The sequence below is a fragment of the Plenodomus lingam genome (assembly GCF_022343315.1).
Source record: "Plenodomus lingam strain CAN1 chromosome Unknown contig_3, whole genome shotgun sequence".
Taxonomy (NCBI): Eukaryota; Fungi; Ascomycota; class Dothideomycetes; order Pleosporales; family Leptosphaeriaceae; genus Plenodomus; species Plenodomus lingam.
The window spans coordinates 1,916,772-1,933,998 of NW_027093944.1; the positions used below are offsets into that span (position 1 = coordinate 1,916,772).

Consider the following 17,227-nt stretch of genomic DNA (forward strand, 5'->3'; position numbering starts at 1 on the left):
TCGCGCGTTGTGGACTGAATGAGAGTAGCCGAAGAATGAGAGCGCTGATCCATGCAAGGCATACTGAATGTATGTCCCCCGATCAGACCATGATCAAAACGTGAGAGTAGCGTGCTCCCCAAAGTGAGGGGGGTCCGAGTATCCGGTGTCGCCAAGGTCCATGTGCTTTCTCACTTCAGACTCACATTTCACTCGCAATATTAACTAGATTAGAAGACTGAATTTCTATTTGAATGAAAACCTAAAATGTCTATATGCCAGCTCAATTTGGATGATTAACGTAATACATTGTCTATTCCAAGAATTTTGCCATGTTTTTCGGATTTCCATGCTCTGTAGGCCGCAGCAGATCTGTTGCAGTCAGATGCAATAACTACTGTGAAATTCTAGTTGATGAAGAAATAGATATCTTCTTGTAAAACTTACCACCTCTATGAGCTCGACCTGTCTACTTAGAACTGAGCAGGCATCGCTTTCTGACTGCCCCGGATGATGGCCTTCTTCAAGATGCCAGAAATTCGACTGGTCTTCTTCATCTTTGGAGTTGCATTCTTCCCGGCTCCGTCGATAGACTCTACAGCCTGAGGGGGAGTTGATTTGTCCGGCTCAGGCTCCTCGATTCCGTTCGGAGGGCCGACTGAGAGCACATCTTGTAAAGTCATCTCAACTTGATTTTCCACGTCCAACGGATGACCAGACGCTACCTCAGAAGCCGGGACGATGCCGAAGTCATGAATTGGAACTGCTCGTAATGCAGGATGAACTTGTTGGTCTACATCAGCCAAGAGCTTTGCTTTGTTGTTCCCATGGTCATCTCGGTTGCCATCCGTAGGGGTACTGAAGTCCAATGGCTGTGGTTCGCACCAACCAGGAACCGAAGTTTCTTCGTCACTGAAACGCCATCCAAGGTTGCGTGGTACTTCAGAGCATGTGGAGATGTTATCACGAGCCATGTAACCCAATATCGGAGTTGGTACAGCTTGGGCTACATCTTTCATTGGGGCATTTGGAATTTTCGAACCAATGACGCCGGGTGCTTGGGAAGACGATTCTCCTAGCTCTTGATCATCGCTGCTGTGGAGAACGGCTCCCATAAATTCAAGCCACTGTTGGAACATCAAATCGTAGGCTTTTCCGAGTCGGAGCATCTTGGGACTAAAGTCTCCAGATGTAAGACGCTCGTGATGGATGTTGAACAGCACATCCTCATTGCCGAGTACTTTCTTCAAGACGCGAAGGTCGGGCCACAGGTACCTATCAGCTCTAGGCTTCGGGCTTCTAAAGGATACGTTCCACTCAGTATCGTAATGTGGTCCAAGATGAAGGACCATCTCCTGAAAGGCCGACTCGGAATCAGGATTACCGTATGTAAGAAGCTCACCAGCAACTGTGAAAGTGGCACCCATAGCTTGAAGGCGGTCTCGTAAAGCGGAGGTATTGACCGAGTCACCTAATGTAGTCTTGTGATTGCTGAGTTCGAGGGAAATGTCCTTTGCATTCTCGGAATCGACATCCTCAGATAATGCAGAGCCGTTGCCGTCAGCCTCATCGTCAGCCTCGTCGTCTTTGCGAATGATATCCTGACCTCCTTCGGGGAGAATTGTGTTCTTTCCAACAATGTTCATATGCTCACTGTTCATGCTATAGACTAACCTCTTCGACTCTCGAGGGGATTGTTGACGAACACTGAAAAGTGGTGCCGGAATGTCGACGCTGCTCATATGCTCGCTGTCCCCGCTATAGACTGAGCTCTTCGACTTTGGAGGGGAGTGTTGATAAGCACTGATAAGTGCTGCCAAAGGGTCGACGGTGCTCACAGGCTGGCTATCCACGCTATAGACTGAACACTTCGACTCTCGAGAGGATTGTTGAAGAACACTGACATGTGCTGCTGGAGTGTCGATGAAAACCCACTCTTCGGTGCGTTGAACTGCTGGATCATATTGATGCGAATTATGTTCGTTAGTCCCCTCCAGCGCCGCGAGGGCCTCGGCATTGAGGGTCAACATTTGGGGGCAAACGCAATGTGCGCTCAACAACTACCTTGTTTCAAGACTCATCTGCAATTTCTGTATGGTTGAGAGACTGTTGGTGGAAGTGAGCTCTTGGGAGGAGATTGGATCCTACTATATAGTTGATCGGGTGTGGCTCTTGCGTCCGTCAGCCTTTCACCGTGACATTGAATGTGCAGGTACGGTGAGTCCCTACCTGAGCCCTACCAGGTACAGTGAAAGCATAATGTCACATTCCATGATCTTGACTGGGATAGTAACCACATTGTCTTGGGACAATGTGCGCAATTTTCACTTTCTACACGCACCTTTATGTTCATATACTCTTTCCCGCTCTACCTCTTTTCCTCTCCATCGCACAATTCTCACAACTCTCACATACAATCAAACATAATCTCTCAACCATTGATCTCATCCTTCTCATAAAATGTCTCAAATCTCCACTCCCAGTCCAACCGGCACCAAAAACTCTAAAATCACCACTCCAATCTCGAAGTCACCCGTCGACACGCTGAACACCTCGGGAAGCACCACGTTCAAAAAAGAACATGGAGTTACACCCAATATAGAGTCTCTCACAAAACATGAGCGCAAGCTTTCCACAGACTCCGGTACGACAGTAGAATCCGAGTCCTGGAACCCATACGATCCGGAGACGCTAGAGCCACTGACAAAGACTGCCTTCAGTCCATCTTACCCTCCCAAATTCTCCACAGACTCTACATCGACAATTGAATCCGAGTCCTGGAATACACACGACCCCAAGACGCCGGAGTTGGAGGTCAAGACTGGCTGTAGTACAGCTTATCCCCAGACTTCACCCTGGTCTTGCTTCAACACTGCCGTTGTTGGCATGTCTCCGCTAGAGACTCTAGAGCGCTATCAGCTACGCGATTATGGTGCAGGCATCTCGGAGCAAAGCACTCGTATTTATGGCTTCACGTATCCAGCTGGTGTACCTGTAGCCAAGCATGTCCACTTTGAGTCGACTGCTGATCGCGCAGCCTCACCGCTCTACCGATGGAAGGAAGAGGACAAGGATACGACAGACTTGGATGAAATTGCGCCTAACACGCACACCAGCCGCGCCAACAAACAAAACGACAAACGCAGCTTTCACCCTTCCCCCTCCCTAAAGCGCACCCTCGATATCCACCACGCCCAAACCCAACACCATCACACACATGTCTCCGATTCTACACCAGCCAAGAAACCAGCCCGCTCTCATCGTCTTCTCCGTTCAATCTCTGAATCACTTTCCAACCTCGCAAGCGCACACGCTGGCACAACCACTGGACTTTGTCCTAGAAAGGCGTCTGGTCAAGCTCATGGATTGAATGGAGCCGACACTGGAACTGGCACTGACAATGTCACTGACACTACCTCCGACATTGATCCTACGATTCAGAGCCCCCATTGCCCACCTCAAGCTTCCACCACCGGATCTCCAGACACGCGTAAGCGACGACGCCTGGGAGACCGGCTACTGGGTGCTTTGCGCTCCCAGAAGGACATGCAATATGAAACTACAGACTCAGCAAACAAATAAAAAAAATGTCGGTGTTGTGGGGGTCCGCCAGCGAATACTGGTAAAGCCCACTTAAGAGTAAATGGCCGCACGATAGGCAAATCCCCCATCCCGTCTACGCACACATCCCCCAGGACCCAAAATATCCCAAGCATCCTTAACCGTCGGAGAAATTGTATCACAGTTAGAAATGATAGGAATTGGTTTGTTGGTAGAAACGGTAGATTTACGTCGTCTATAGTATCAATATCGTTATAAAAACCCACGCTGTTTGCGGTAGTCTGGTGAGACCTGTTGTCAGAGCATCGTGGCGTGCGTCATTCATGTCGAAGTAATTATCTGTCGAAAGACAGCGCTTTGTCAGAGGAACGACATTAGGTATTTGTAAAACCTGTGATATGGAGAGGATTTGAAGGGCGTTTAGCATGTTACTTTGCGTGGGTGAAGCGAATGCCATGTCACTCACTCCGACAAGCACATCATATGTGAATGCCATGCTCATGTGTGATTCCAGCTGGCAAGTCTACTATATCCCATACGTGATGCTTTCTCCTATTCTGGGGATATCTAGCACATGCGCTGTCTTCCAACATGTTCTTGTGTTCCGCGGTGAAACTGCGTGGTTGTTTCTTTATCAGACATGAGGTTGTGTTTCAGATATCTCTTCATGGCAGTGAATCAGCATATGAGTACAGACACCACTTTTTTTCTTTTTTCCATGGTATTTTCAAAATTACAATGATTTCAGATCAAACTTCTCACGACGCACGCCCACCCTCAACCACTCTCCCTGCAAGACCTCAAAACGCATGTGCACCCCGCCCTTCACCTCCCGGCCGCAGTTCTCAACTACACAGGGACAAGCCCGATTCCAGACATCCCGGGTATACATGTACGCGCGTATTCGAAGCTGTGTCGTTAGCGAGCAACAGCCCCTGTGGCCCTGATTCTCCTACACATGCACCCACTACCCCCACATACCCCCTATCCTCTCTGCCTAGAACTCCCAGCACGCCTTACAACGAGCAACGCAAATGCAGTCTGCAAGAGGAGGAAAACCAAAGGAGGAACATGCTGGCAGAGGACATGCTCACGCCAGGCAAGTCTGTTACTGTGCACGCGGACGTTGCAGATCAGGAGAGGAGGAGGAGACGGTGCAGGGTTAGACCCGTGGGAGGTATAGCGAGAACGGATGAGGTGGGTAAGGGGTTTGAAGATATTACGGATGTACTTGGGCTGGATATTCTATCTGATTGTCAGACTGAGCTTGATGAGGGGGATGCGAGGGATGAGGAGATTGCAGATGATTATGAATTATTGGATGACTTGTTCAGGGCTTGTGGGGAAGAAGGGTCTACCATGGACCAGAATAAGCTCCCAGCTGAACAGAATGGTCTCGCGCCGCGAGGGAGGATAGGAGCCTGGATAAAGCAAAAGATAGTTGGTGGGAGGAAAGACTGGATGGCGTGAAAAGCCGATGGTAGTGGGTAGATAGGATCGAAGTGCAGACCATGAAAATCCCTTGATGAACATTCAACAGTGTGCATCTGTGATCCCAGCTAACCCCCCAACATCCACATGGCTACCCCCAGCCACCGCAGTGACGAGTGAATCTCACGTCCGAGATTCACAAGAGGTTTGATTCTGCCCAATGACAACCACGACGCAAACGTTGACGGACCCGCTGTTCATGTCCAGTGCAGTTGCGTTGTGAGTCCTCTTGTACAAATACCGCTGCACTCAAATCCATACTCCACCATCCTCTACGCTATTTTGCACAGGAACTCAATTAAACCGTAACCATGAACCGTAACCATGGCGCGGAAGACCAAGAACGACGACAACGCCAGCCGCGCGGCGAAGAATCGTTGGCCGAGAGGAGGCGGAGGATGATGGAGGAACGGCGAAGAAGTGGTACTGTTTTCGCTAGGTAGTACGGTAGTAGTAGGGAATCCACTTCACGGCACGAGACTGATGGGGTGGTCATAGTATGGACGGTTTATAAACAACTACCAAGTAGAGTAGTCCTACCGGTACTACCTACTCGAGTAGCCACTCCATCCCCCAATTGCATCATCATTCCGTAAGTCCACTCGTAAGTCCACTCCCACCCAAACTTCCCATCCAGAGTCCTCTGTGGCTCTGTGATGTCGTGCCAAAAGAGAACGGCCGAGGGGTTGGGCCGAGGTGACATGTGCATGACGATGTGCCCGGCACAAAACCGGGGTCTGCAGTGGAGAGGGAGAAGGGGGGAGGGCGGAATGGCTAACTACGTCATAGCTAGGCGTTCCATCACCCTTGTTTGCCCGTTCATACTTCCTACCTCTTGCTTGCCTTTGCCTCTGGTCTGCAGTCAACGCTCCAAAGGAAAACGTACAACACAAGACTTCCCCCCTCTTCCTCTTGCTTCTTTCTTCATCGACGTCAAACACACAATCCACCAATTCCAACGAGACCCCAATTGAAGCAAACACTCGTCGCCATCAATTCCACCCACCAACCCCCACCCACATCCTCCCTCCCCACCACCCAATCCCCCCAAAACTAAAATGGGCCTCTTCAGCTCCTCAACCGAAAAATCGGTCCTCGAGCGCCACCCCACCACCCCAGACATAACCACGCAATCCGGCTCCGGCGCCGAGCAAGACCGCTACGGCCAGCACTTTGCCGCCTCGAGCGACAAGCTCAACTCGAGCCTAGCCACGGGCATGGACAAGGTGAAGAGCTATGCCGGAGACGCCAAAGACGCCGCCAAAGGCTACGCAAAGGATGCTTCTCACTACCAAGCCCCGGGTGCAGAACAGGATCGCTACAATGCCCACTTTTCGCCTGCGCTGCACTCGCTTGATGCGAGGCTTGTGGGTAGGGCGGCGGCCAGTTATGCGGCCAAGGGGCCTGCGCAGGCGAGCTGGCATGGGTTGGGGTATGATGGGCAGCAGCGGGCAAAGTTGCTGGCGGGGTCTGGGGAGGGGGCTGAGCAGGTATGTTGATGTTGATGTTGATGTTGATGTTGATGTTGTGGTTGTTTGCCTGAGACGTGAATGGGATGCTAATACTACCATCTAGGATCGTCTAGCGCAGCATTTCGCGCTGAACAAGGATGCAGTGGTTGCGGCGGCGCAGCGGCTCAAGGACGGAGCAAAGGATGTTTTGGAGAGGAGATAGGGGCCCGGCCCGGCGTGGCGTATGCTGGTTGAAGGAGATGGAGAGGACTGCCTACCATTTGAAAATGGCTAGGAATGTATACTATGCGGGATGCCATGTCAGAAAATATCCTCATGATAACAATTGTAATCACCCAAGCCAAGCTCTTGCCATTCACCTGTCCACCAAGCAAGGAGATTGAACAATGGGGTTAATTCGTTTATCCACCAGTTGTCCAGGCCTAGTCAAATTCATACTCGAGGTTTTACAAGTGCTCGTCAGGCATACGGTGCCTCTTACATTGAGAATATACACAACAAACACCCTGCAAGAGTACACACATTAAATATTCCACAAGACTATACACTATACATCCCACAAGACTACGCACTATACATTCCACAAGACTACGCACTATACATTCCACAAGACTGCACACTATACATCCCACAAGACTGCACACTATACATCCCACAAGACTACGCACTATACATCCCACAAGACTGCACACTATACATCCCACAAGACTACGCACTAAATATCCACTAGTCCATGCCTCTCTGTACAACACCCACTAGTTCATCCCTCCCTCCCTCTCTGTACAACCCCAACTCCAGACCCAGACATATATACACCCACCCACCCAACCACCTCCACATCCAACCACCCAATCTCCATTCCCCAACCCCCCCATACACCCAAACTCCAGACTTGGAAAAGAAATAGAAAAACAAGGACCCGGCCAGTTGGACCGGAGCAAAAGGACAAGGAGAGAGAAAACACCCAAACACATCCCCTGCTGGTATGCGGGTGTGGCGTTTATATGTGGGAGGGGTTGGGTTTTGCCCGTGGGCGAGTTTTTCCCTTGGGCGGTTTGGTAGTCGAGCGGGTTGGCTTTGCTTGGAGGGGTGGAGTGGGGAGGCTTGGATATATGGCCATGACCAGGTTCGCGTTCGTGTCCGTGTCCGTGTCCGTGTCCGGTGAGATTATGGACGAGTTTGCTCCGTCAGCGAAGCGAACTGGGTATCATTTCGTGAGACGCGCTGGCGTGGAGAAGATGGTGTGGTGTGGTATGCGCTGCGGTGCCGTGTCAAATCTAGGGATTGAGACGGGCGCTGCATATCCACGCGACGAGAAGAGCAGAGGAGAGAAGCGTTGGTCTGCATTCTCCTCCACCCTACACAGAGAAGTAAGTAAAACGCCTTTCTTCTCCACTTCACACCACCCACTTCTCCACCGCGTCTCCAAGATCCTTCGTCAAACCTGCACGCACACTCATGAGTTCCGTCTTGGCGGCCTCGGCCTCCTTCTCCGCCTTCTCCAGCCGTTCCCGCAGCGCCACAACATCCATGCGCAGCCCATGCGATGTTTCTTCCACGGCGGTGAGCCGCGCCGCCACCGCGCCGAGTTGCTGCTTGACGGCGTCGCTGTCGGTCTGGAGGGCGTGCAGGTGGCGCGCGTCCTTGTTGAGGCGGCGCTGGAGACCGAGTTTCTGGGCCTCCATGTCGTGCAGGTTGTCCTTGAGGGTGGCGTTTTCGTCCTTGAGGTGTTGGATGCGGTCGGTGAGGGCGCGGTTGACACGTTCGGGGGCGGGGCTGCGCGGGCTGAGGACGGTTTCTTGTTGGAGTTTGGGCAGGATGATTTGCTCGCTGAGGGTGCGGCGGGGGTGTTTCTTGGGGGGCGCGGGGCTGTCTTCGTCGCGTTCACGCTTGATCTTGACGCTGATGCTATCGGTGGCGGAGCGTTTGATGGGCGGTGCGCAGGCGGCTTCGGCGCTGTTGAGACGGGCAATGGAGGCTAAGTCTGGCGTTAGTGGAGGGCTGGGAGTTTCCAAAGAGGCTGATTTCCACGGTTGGACGTACAGATGGTGGAGGCTCGCTTCGGTCGGACCGTCATTGTGTCTGGAGAGTTGTTGGTGGCGCCAGACGACCGTCGCGAGGGTAGTAGATTGGGCCGCTCGCCGTCATTTTCTACCCAGGAGCAAGCATCGCGAAAACTTCTGGTGAACATGGTGGGGTCTGCCCTTGTCCGAACCAGCTCTTTCACGTGACCGGCGGCGAGGAAGTAGTAGAGGATCAGAGCCGAGACGCGATGGATGGCTTTTGAGCCGCCCGTGTCGTCACCAAGATCACAAAAGGGGGCATGAAAGGCGACGGTGCTGGTGGAATTGACGGGGAACAATTCATTGTCGCCATTGGCATTCTTGGTGATGCGATAGAAGCTCACATCCGGCTCATCGGCGTGGACATGGGCGGTGACAAGATCCACAGGCTCGTCGACCTCGGGCCCAGGCGCATAGCCGCCTATGACGAGCAACTGCTTGTGCGCTGAGCGGCCCAGCGAGCGCCAAACCGCGCGACTGATGGTGAAGCTGTCCTCGACTTGGATCCATTTCAGGGTGGCTACCTTGGGCAATGCCTTGAAGGGGGTGTTGAAGTGAGTGCGCGCCCACGCCTGCACGTTCTTGGACGTCAATGGGGATCTTGTTTCGTTGAAGTCGGCCATGAGCATAGTGATTGTCTGTGTCGCTGTCGTTGTCGTCGTCGTCGCTGCGTCATGTGCTGACGTTATGTGATCGGAGAGCTACTATGCGGTACTACCTATCCTATCGGCCTAGTGATGAGACCGGGGGACACGAAGGTTTGCAAATTGACCCCCGAGAGCGAGGGCCCAGAGAGTGGTTTCCGTGGGGGGTGGGGGGGTGTTGTGGCTGGTGGTGGTGGTGGTGGTGAGGGTGGTGAGGGTGGTGAAGGTGGTACAGTTGGACAAGTCTCAACGCCATAGCCGTGGAAGCCAGGCTGGGGCTGTAGGACAGTGGGGAATTGATCGTGGAGGCATGATAGTATTTTTTTTGGGGCCAGGAAAGGAAGGGCAGCTGGCCTGTTTCTGTTCTGTCCTGTCCTCGGGTCTGGGCGGCGGGCGGGTGAGGAGAGTTGACGAGTGCGGCAAGGCGGCACGCTTCCGCAAGATGAACTAGGCATGGTTACAATTTACTATCGTTGCAGTTGCGGGGGGCTGGTCAGTGCATGCATTCATCCATGGAGGGGGTGCCATGACAAGCCAGCTGGCCGCCAACATCAAATCGGACGAAAATTGTGTTTCTGTTTGGCTGCCGGGGGGGGGGAGGGGGGAAAGGGGGGAGGGGTTGCATCATCGATCGCATCGAAAGTCATGTTACTGTGTTAGTAGCGGTGGAGAGAGGTTGAAACAGAGGCTCCGTTCATGACGAAGGGAAAGACAGGCTGGCGTGCGGATAGAGAGGATAGATACAGTACTCTAGTAACTCTAGTCCACACTACGACACTAGTAACTGACTGTTGCCGTCCACTCCCCCCCCCCCTGGTCTTTGTGTGGCCATCACTTGCTTGTCTCACATAAGCACAGTCCAACTGCCTCGTCAAACTAAGTTTTCACTTCACACACACACACACACACTGCAAAAATCATCGTCAACAACAACAACAACAACAACAACAACAACAACAACAACAACCCCTCCATTACCCCATCTTGAACTCGATGACTACTACTCTATCGATGACTACTACTCTACCCCTGGTACTTACTACTCTACACAGTATGCCTGACAAGTTCACCTGCATCCATCCTGTCAGCCGTGCATCATTGTGCCGAACAGCGAGAACCCACGTCACGCTTCTGCGAGCCATCTCCCTATGACGACAGTTGACACTCATCTTCCCCGCTCTTGATTAACCGCAGCAGACAGACAAACCTTGAGCGGGTCCTCACGGCTAACCTGCTCCAAACAGAAAAACACCAGCCACCTCCCCCAACGTCATGGCATGGTCAAGAAATTCTGCTGCAAGCATCGACAAAAAAAAACACACATGCCGCCAGCAAAAGCCGAAAAGTGAAAAAAGAGGATGGACTGAAATAATATATACATTGGCGAATAAAAATAGCCTACTACCGAATCTACCAAGCCTACTACCTATGTACAGTACCACTGAGTCACCCCTGTCTGTTGTCTCCAGCAGTTCATCCGGAAAGAAAGAAAAGAAGCCAGCCCACACCAACTACTCGGGGAAAAGAAGCCGACCCACTCGTACTCCTGCCATGACTACTACACCACAGCTACTCTTTCTACTCCTACGCTAGAAACCCAAAGCGCGACGGAACTTGGAAGAGCTGTTCATGCATTGGCTATACCTGTCGCTCACCTTGACACAAGCAGCAGGAGCCTCGCACTCTGTGGGGCCAGAGTAACCCTGACCTCCACATTGACTGTAAAGCTGGAGGCTGCCAGAGCCGCTCGCAGGCGTCTTGTTCGGCCCAGCAGCAGCACGCTTCTTCGAAGGCTTCTTCGAAGGCTTCTTCGCAGCCTCCTTTGCGGGCTTGGCGTTCTTCTCCGCCGGCTTGGTCGCAGCAGCTTCGCCAGTGCCAGCACCCAGGTTGGCAGGACCAGCATTGGCCTTGACAAAAGCCGCAACCTTGCCGGCCTCCATGGGCGAAGGCACATCGACCTTGGCAAACTCCGACATGAAGCCCGAGCTGGAGCCACTGCTGAGCTCGCCGCTGGCCGGATCCACGCTGTTCTCAAGACAGGCACGGCCCAGGGCTGAGGAGCAGGCATTGCCGCCCTTGGACACAAAAGTGTCGATGCCAGCAGTGTGCTTGGTCGACGGCTGGTCGACGGCGACAAAGGCATTACCCTCGACCAAAGCATTGGCTCCCTTGTAGGCATCAAACGCATGTCCCTTCATGTTCTCAAAGAAGTTGTTGACAGCGTGGAAGTGGCCAGAGACACCATCCTGGCCAAGCTTGGGCGCCCGGCCAGAGACTTGATGGAAGTAGTTCTTGTCCAAGGTGATCTTCTCGTTCTTCCCAATGAACATCATTGTCCAGTAATGGTTCGAGTTACAAGTCGCTGATGTGGTCGTCACCCCATCAAACTCGTTGTTGGACAGCGTCAGGCTCGAGCCGTCGTAGTGGGAGACGACAAACATGCGCCCCGTCGTCGAGAACTTGCAATGGTCGACCCAGATCTTGGTGTTTCCTCCCTTGAGATCCAACGCATCGCCGCCCCAGACAACAGCCGGGTTGATGGTGCTAAACTCCACTCCCTGGATAATCACGTTGCTGGCGTTCTTCTTGATGGACATGCCTTTGCCCTTGATCACACCTTTGCCGCCCACACCCAGAATACTCTTGTTGCTACCCACAACCAGCGGTTTCGTACCGGCCTCATCATAGTTGACCGAGCTAACGGCGACATTGTCCTCTGTCCCACAGGATATATCACCCAGGTACAACTGGCCCCCATTCGAAGCACTGCAGCTTTTGCGGTCACAGCCCGCGCCAGTTGCCTTCTTGCCTGTAAAGTCAAATGTCTTGGTGAGCAAAATCACCCGCTCTGTATCATCGGCCAGGTATCCAGCGAGCTCCTCGTTGCTCGTCGGAGTCACGGCCTTTGCACTGCCTCCACCAGTCGCCCCAGCTCCAAAGCCATAGGCGGTGCCCACCACAGCTTGCGCAGACGCGCTGGCGGCCGCGAGGACGAGTGCGAGTATTTCGACGCGCATGTTGGTGTCGAGTGTAGAGGAGATGGGAATAGGGGGTTTAGAAAGATGCAAATTGTTTGCTCAGTCCAGCCGAACGTCTCGGTCAAGGTGATGTGTACTGTAGAAACGAATAGGCAATTGCGAGACAAAAGACGCAAAGCCCTTGGGATACAATGAAGGAATGAATGGATGTGCTTGGAATACAAGAATGGAAGCGGCAACGGCAGATAGAAATACCCAACCTCTGCCACCCCCCTTCTCCATCCCTTTCCCCACCCCAGAGATGATGTATAGTGTCCCCCCCCCCCGCTAACCTTGCTGCCCTCTCTTCCTCTCTCCGTCCCGCATCCATATTGCAGGCCCGAAACAAATCCTCTTGGCAAGCGAAACAAGGCGAGTGCAAACGCGGTGGAGAGGCAGGAAATCCTCGCGGGGAAACCATGCCGTACCCTCTCACCTCGCTTGTCTCTTTTGACGTTTGAAGAGGGCAGTGTTTCACGATTGAGCGCCCGGGTGCCGGGCTGGGGTGGGCTGGTTGCCGGATTGGGATGTTTTGGGTCCTGGGAGGACGGGACGATTGAGTCAAGATGGTGGATGTATTGGTGGTCTGTACCTAGCAGCCTCGTCATTGTACAGGACCTACTGTGCCTACCCGTGGCTACCCGTGACCCTACCCTACTGGACTTGCCCTACTCTACATGCTCCCTCACACCTCACCGAGTTGCCCGACTCGGAGATGGAGAGCAATGTGTGCGACTTGGCTGTGTAGAAATGGTAATGAGATGTGGTTGCCTTTTTTTTTTTTTTTTTTTTTTCAATTTACCAGATTGATATGGGAGTGGTTTGGTACACCCCTGTCGTACATTACTTTCCGACACGGTACTGCACTGCACTGCACTGCACTGCATCATACCTATACACTCGTCCCCTTCCTCATCCCCACACACCCCTACGGTACTTGGCCCCAACCCACCACCACATGGACAATCTCAGCCCACTGTACATGGATACTTGCCCATCCCCATCCACCCCCTCCATCGCACAGCACCACTACACACACACGCACACACACACACGCACACACACACACACACACGCACACACACACACACACACGCACACACACACACACACACACGCACACACACACACACACACACACACACACACACACACGCACACACACACACACACACACACAGTACAGTAGTACCTCCCCCCATCACCACAAGAGAGTACCATACCCTACCTACCCGGACTTTCCCAATCAGGACACCCACGCGAGATCGCGTCTCGGCAACGGGTGCACTGGCCACCCACCTCCCCAGCCCGTCTCACGTTCCCGCGCCGGGGCAGGTGGGGGCGAGCTGTGAAACAACGAGGGGGCGTCCAAGGCGGGTGGGGGTGTGTTGTTTTCCAGGGTTGCCAAGGAGGGATGGGTGTTGGAGATTGATGGGGAGGGTGTTTGGGTTTGGGCTTCTCCACTGTGATTGTAGGTACGGTACCGTACAGTGCCGGTAGGTACCGGTACATGGTATAGTGTCCACGTCACCAAGGTTCAAACATTGTGATGGGATCACGTTGGTAGTGTACCGGTAGGACCACGTTTTATAAAAGATCAATATGCGAAAAGAGGCACGGGGGGTCATAGTGGCTACAGTCATACCGAGTCACTCTGTATTCCTCATGCCAGGCCCCTTGCACGCAAGATGGATGGCAGGCACATACCGGTACTCTCATGCATGCTTGGCGTCGGGAGAAGGACAACAGCGGGCTCGGCCAGAACACGCGAGACCAAATAAGGCCTCCGAGGCCTGGGCTGGTGAAGACGCCCATCCTCCCGAAAGGCACACAACAAGTGATCGTCGCCATGGAGCCAATATGGACAGTACTGTTCTTTCACTTGGATCCCCGCTGCGTGGATCAATACCCACGCTTGCCACTTTCGGTGCTGGACCAGTGCCTCCATTTCCTCTTCTCGGGACAGAGTGCCTCCACCACCTCCGCGATGACCTCGGCTTGCGAGCCATTCGCGGCTGACAGATGTAGGTTCGATGGCGTCTGTGTCGAGTTCCGGGGATGGATGACAGTCACCAATCGTCTCGAGATAGTATCCACCATCTTCATCGATCCATTCCAATTGGTACGACGTGGGCAACAAACAACATGTCTTCTTCACCGAGACCTTCCGGTTCACGATATCAACTGGCAGCTCTGGCGTCCCATCTGCACCAAAAGAACGCACTTTGTCAGCGCTCTCAACACTCAAGATCCACTCAGACGTTCGCAGTTTGCTAGAGAACCTCCTGATACCAAAGCGTGTATGTGTGGTTGGCCCTCGACTATTTCTGTACATGCCCAGCGCCTTTGACAGCGACTTGTCCGTCACAACCCAAGCTCCAAGGCAATTTTCGTGTGCGGCATAGCTAGGATCCAAAGATTTGCAGTAGCAGCGCCCAAATTTATCGTTGCAGCAGTCCATGTACTTGAGTCCCTCTTGGACACAGTCCAGCACTCTATCCGACCAGTATGTACCCCTGGGCACATGCTCCCAAACGGGTCGGAGCTTTTTGACAGAGCTCGTGGCCAGGCATTTCCGTTCGATATATGCGCGGAGAGCCTCTTGTTCCTTGTCGAGACCGAAGACGTGGAGAGCACGCTCGGTACAACACAACGTAACAAGATCTTCGTTGAGGCTTTGTGCAAAGGGCTCTGCACTTTTGCTGTTGTACACCTGGACCAGCTAGGATATGACAGTGCGTACGCCTTTGGAATCGCAATCCGCGGCTGGCAATACGAGACATTTTTTCTTCTCGGGACGTTTTGCAGTGTACTTTGCGAGGATAGTTGTGCTGCAAAAGTGAACAAGTATAGACCACTGGATATCGCGGCATATCATGTGCACGGGGACTCCGGATAGGTAGACATCAACAAGTTCAGCTCTTCGCTTCCGTCTGAAAGTCTGACCAACATATCTGCTGAGTTGAATACGTTGAGGTGGCGTGGCGACAATGGCGTAGCGTTCGTCTTCTTCTGAGAAGTCTCCCTCTTGACGAATTTGTAGGAACCTGGCTCGCAGAGTTGCTCGTCGTGTTTCCGAGGAACGGGGCATACTGACGGGAATGCTTTGGTAGTTAGTCTGCTCAGGGTGTACTGGTCAATGAATGAGAAAGGTTACGTATAAAGAATGGGGTCAGATTGTTGTAAAGAGTGGGTTGGATTGGTTTAAGGCAGAAGCTCGTGGTATGTAGTATGAAGTGAGAGGTAATGTTAAGATCCCCAGTGTCCGATAGTTCTCGAAGAAGGTACAAGGCCAACCAACGGCATCGCCCAATCTAGCAGGGGCAAAGCTAAAAGATCGTTAGATGGGATGCGACAATACAGTTCGCACCATGGCACTTACCTTGACCAAACCAAACGCTTCTCACAACCCACCGAGTCACCAACTACTCTGCAGTGCCAGCAGCCCCAAACTCCCCTCGGTCCCTAGCACACCTCCATATCCCCATAGCCTTGCAAATGCTCTTCTTATACAAGTCATCGGTCAAGGACTCCATACCTGCCTCGACCAACAACTCCTTGACACGTTTCGGGCAAGCCGCAAGCTCAACGGTAATTGCAGGGTCATCTCCATTCTTGACCGCAGCCACGATGCGAAGCTTTTGCTCGTCATCGAGACTGACATGCGGAGACAACTCAGCCCTGATGTAGATGGAGGTCCTCTCTACGATCTCAGCACTCGAGTATTCAATGATGGCGGGCTGGGAGTCGAAGAAGCTGCTAACGTAGGCGACGACACGCTTCGAGAGGAACCAGGGTGACAGGAGTTGGAGCCACTTCCAGGTGTAGGGGTCGGGGACTGATGAGACCTCGAGGGAAGTACGCCTAGCCCAGGATACAGACAGGTTTGGAGCTGCTGCTGTCGTGGTATCGATCAAGGCCTCGGTTGCTTCCTGTTCAGTGTTTGCATCGTTTCGTTCTTCGGCTCTAGCGAGTGCTTCTGCGGGTGTAGCAAGTCTAGGTTCGCGGCGTCGTGTACCTCTGGAAGGTAACGGCAGCCTCGACCGATGTCTTCGACCATGGATGATGCCATCGATTTCATCTGCGTTCATGGGCGATGGCGGGGGCAGGAGTCGTGACGGTACCTGACTCATGTTTGTTGTGGCAGTGAGTTGAATCAAGTGGATGAACGGTCTTCTTATATGTTTACAGACCAGAGAAGCAGAGAATTCGCCTTCAAAACAAAGCAAACTCATGCAGTGTGAATTGAAACCCGGGAGGCCCAAGCACAGCTGTCATGAGACCCGTCCTCTCACCTCCAATCCGCCCTTTCACCTCTCTTTGACGCCATGGATTCCGACACATCAATCCCTAGATCCGACTACAAACGCTGAACACGTATGCTATTGGCTGGAATAGGTCTACAAACGATGCAGTCAAGCACCATTTGTCCACGCAGGCAGGCTGATGAGTCGCCATAATTCCAGTGATGGCTAATGAAGCATCAACTCCTATGAGTGTTTAGTTCCCAGTACCCCTTAATACAAGAACAGTTTACTCGTATTGTCGCTATCTTAACTTTGTCTTGGTTCTTCATCATGAAAAAGACCACTTTCTACACCTTCCTCGACGACCACGAGTATCTGAACTGCAATGCATGCGACACAGGTACTCGACAGGCCTAACACACCACACACCACCACCCACCCAAACCCAACACAAACCATACCTTCCTCGCCCTTCCTCCCCGTCCTCAAAAAATTCACAACCGCCCCTCCAACCACAATACAAACCCACACTCACTCCCCAAACCAACACCTCACCAAAAGCGCCAAGCAACCCTAGCGCCAATCACTAGCGCAACACACCTCCCTACCACAACCACAACCACAACATCCACCTAACCCACACATCACCAACCCCCCCTCCTGCACAATGCCACCCCAACCCCCTCCAAAAACCAAAACCACAACCCCACCCCCTGTCCCCCCAAAACCTTCTCCCACTCAATCCATCAACAC

The 17,227-nt window shown here is 52.8% G+C and overlaps 8 protein-coding genes across 8 annotated transcripts; 3 read left to right on the plus strand and 5 right to left on the minus strand.

The window, feature by feature from the left end:
• Positions 1 to 452: 452 nt before the first annotated feature.
• IAQ61_007993 (uncharacterized protein) lies at positions 453 to 2,009 on the minus strand (the record flags this gene model as incomplete). The annotated part of the gene is made up of 1 exon (XM_003840494.2): positions 453 to 2,009. The coding sequence occupies one exon, from the start codon at positions 2,007 to 2,009 to the stop codon at positions 453 to 455; it is 1,557 nt and encodes a 518-aa protein (XP_003840542.2).
• A 430-nt stretch (positions 2,010 to 2,439) lies between these two features.
• IAQ61_007994 (uncharacterized protein) lies at positions 2,440 to 3,561 on the plus strand (the record flags this gene model as incomplete). The annotated part of the gene is made up of 1 exon (XM_003840493.1): positions 2,440 to 3,561. The coding sequence occupies one exon, from the start codon at positions 2,440 to 2,442 to the stop codon at positions 3,559 to 3,561; it is 1,122 nt and encodes a 373-aa protein (XP_003840541.1).
• Positions 3,562 to 4,278: 717 nt separating this feature from the next.
• IAQ61_007995 (uncharacterized protein) lies at positions 4,279 to 5,010 on the plus strand (the record flags this gene model as incomplete). The annotated part of the gene is made up of 1 exon (XM_003840492.1): positions 4,279 to 5,010. One exon carries the CDS (start codon positions 4,279 to 4,281, stop codon positions 5,008 to 5,010), a length of 732 nt encoding a protein of 243 aa, XP_003840540.1.
• A 1,079-nt stretch (positions 5,011 to 6,089) lies between these two features.
• On the plus strand, positions 6,090 to 6,705 carry IAQ61_007996 (uncharacterized protein; the record flags this gene model as incomplete). The annotated part of the gene is made up of 2 exons (XM_003840491.1): positions 6,090 to 6,521; positions 6,607 to 6,705. 2 exons carry the CDS (start codon positions 6,090 to 6,092, stop codon positions 6,703 to 6,705), a joined length of 531 nt encoding a protein of 176 aa, XP_003840539.1.
• A 591-nt stretch (positions 6,706 to 7,296) lies between these two features.
• IAQ61_007997 (uncharacterized protein) lies at positions 7,297 to 9,887 on the minus strand. The gene is made up of 2 exons (XM_066097813.1): positions 8,547 to 9,887; positions 7,297 to 8,481 (listed from the first exon to the last, which is right to left on the minus strand). Exons 1-2 carry the CDS (start codon positions 9,193 to 9,195, stop codon positions 7,901 to 7,903), a joined length of 1,230 nt encoding a protein of 409 aa, XP_065952310.1. The 5' UTR covers positions 9,196 to 9,887; the 3' UTR covers positions 7,297 to 7,900.
• A 912-nt stretch (positions 9,888 to 10,799) lies between these two features.
• IAQ61_007998 (uncharacterized protein) lies at positions 10,800 to 12,227 on the minus strand (the record flags this gene model as incomplete). The annotated part of the gene is made up of 1 exon (XM_003840488.1): positions 10,800 to 12,227. One exon carries the CDS (start codon positions 12,225 to 12,227, stop codon positions 10,800 to 10,802), a length of 1,428 nt encoding a protein of 475 aa, XP_003840536.1.
• A 1,663-nt stretch (positions 12,228 to 13,890) lies between these two features.
• On the minus strand, positions 13,891 to 15,318 carry IAQ61_007999 (uncharacterized protein; the record flags this gene model as incomplete). The annotated part of the gene is made up of 2 exons (XM_003840487.2): positions 13,891 to 14,949; positions 15,004 to 15,318. 2 exons carry the CDS (start codon positions 15,316 to 15,318, stop codon positions 13,891 to 13,893), a joined length of 1,374 nt encoding a protein of 457 aa, XP_003840535.2.
• Positions 15,319 to 15,652: 334 nt separating this feature from the next.
• On the minus strand, positions 15,653 to 16,360 carry IAQ61_008000 (uncharacterized protein; the record flags this gene model as incomplete). Its single annotated transcript, XM_003840486.1, has 1 exon — positions 15,653 to 16,360. One exon carries the CDS (start codon positions 16,358 to 16,360, stop codon positions 15,653 to 15,655), a length of 708 nt encoding a protein of 235 aa, XP_003840534.1.
• Positions 16,361 to 17,227: the final 867 nt, after the last annotated feature.

Coding starts and splice junctions, on each gene's coding strand:
- IAQ61_007997 (XM_066097813.1), bottom strand. CDS start 9,195: ATGCTCATGGCCGACTTCAACGAAACAAGATCCCCATTGACGTCCAAG. Junction 8,482..8,546: donor GAAGCGAGCCTCCACCATCT/GTACGTCCAACC, acceptor CGCCAGACTTAG/CCTCCATTGCCCGTCTCAAC.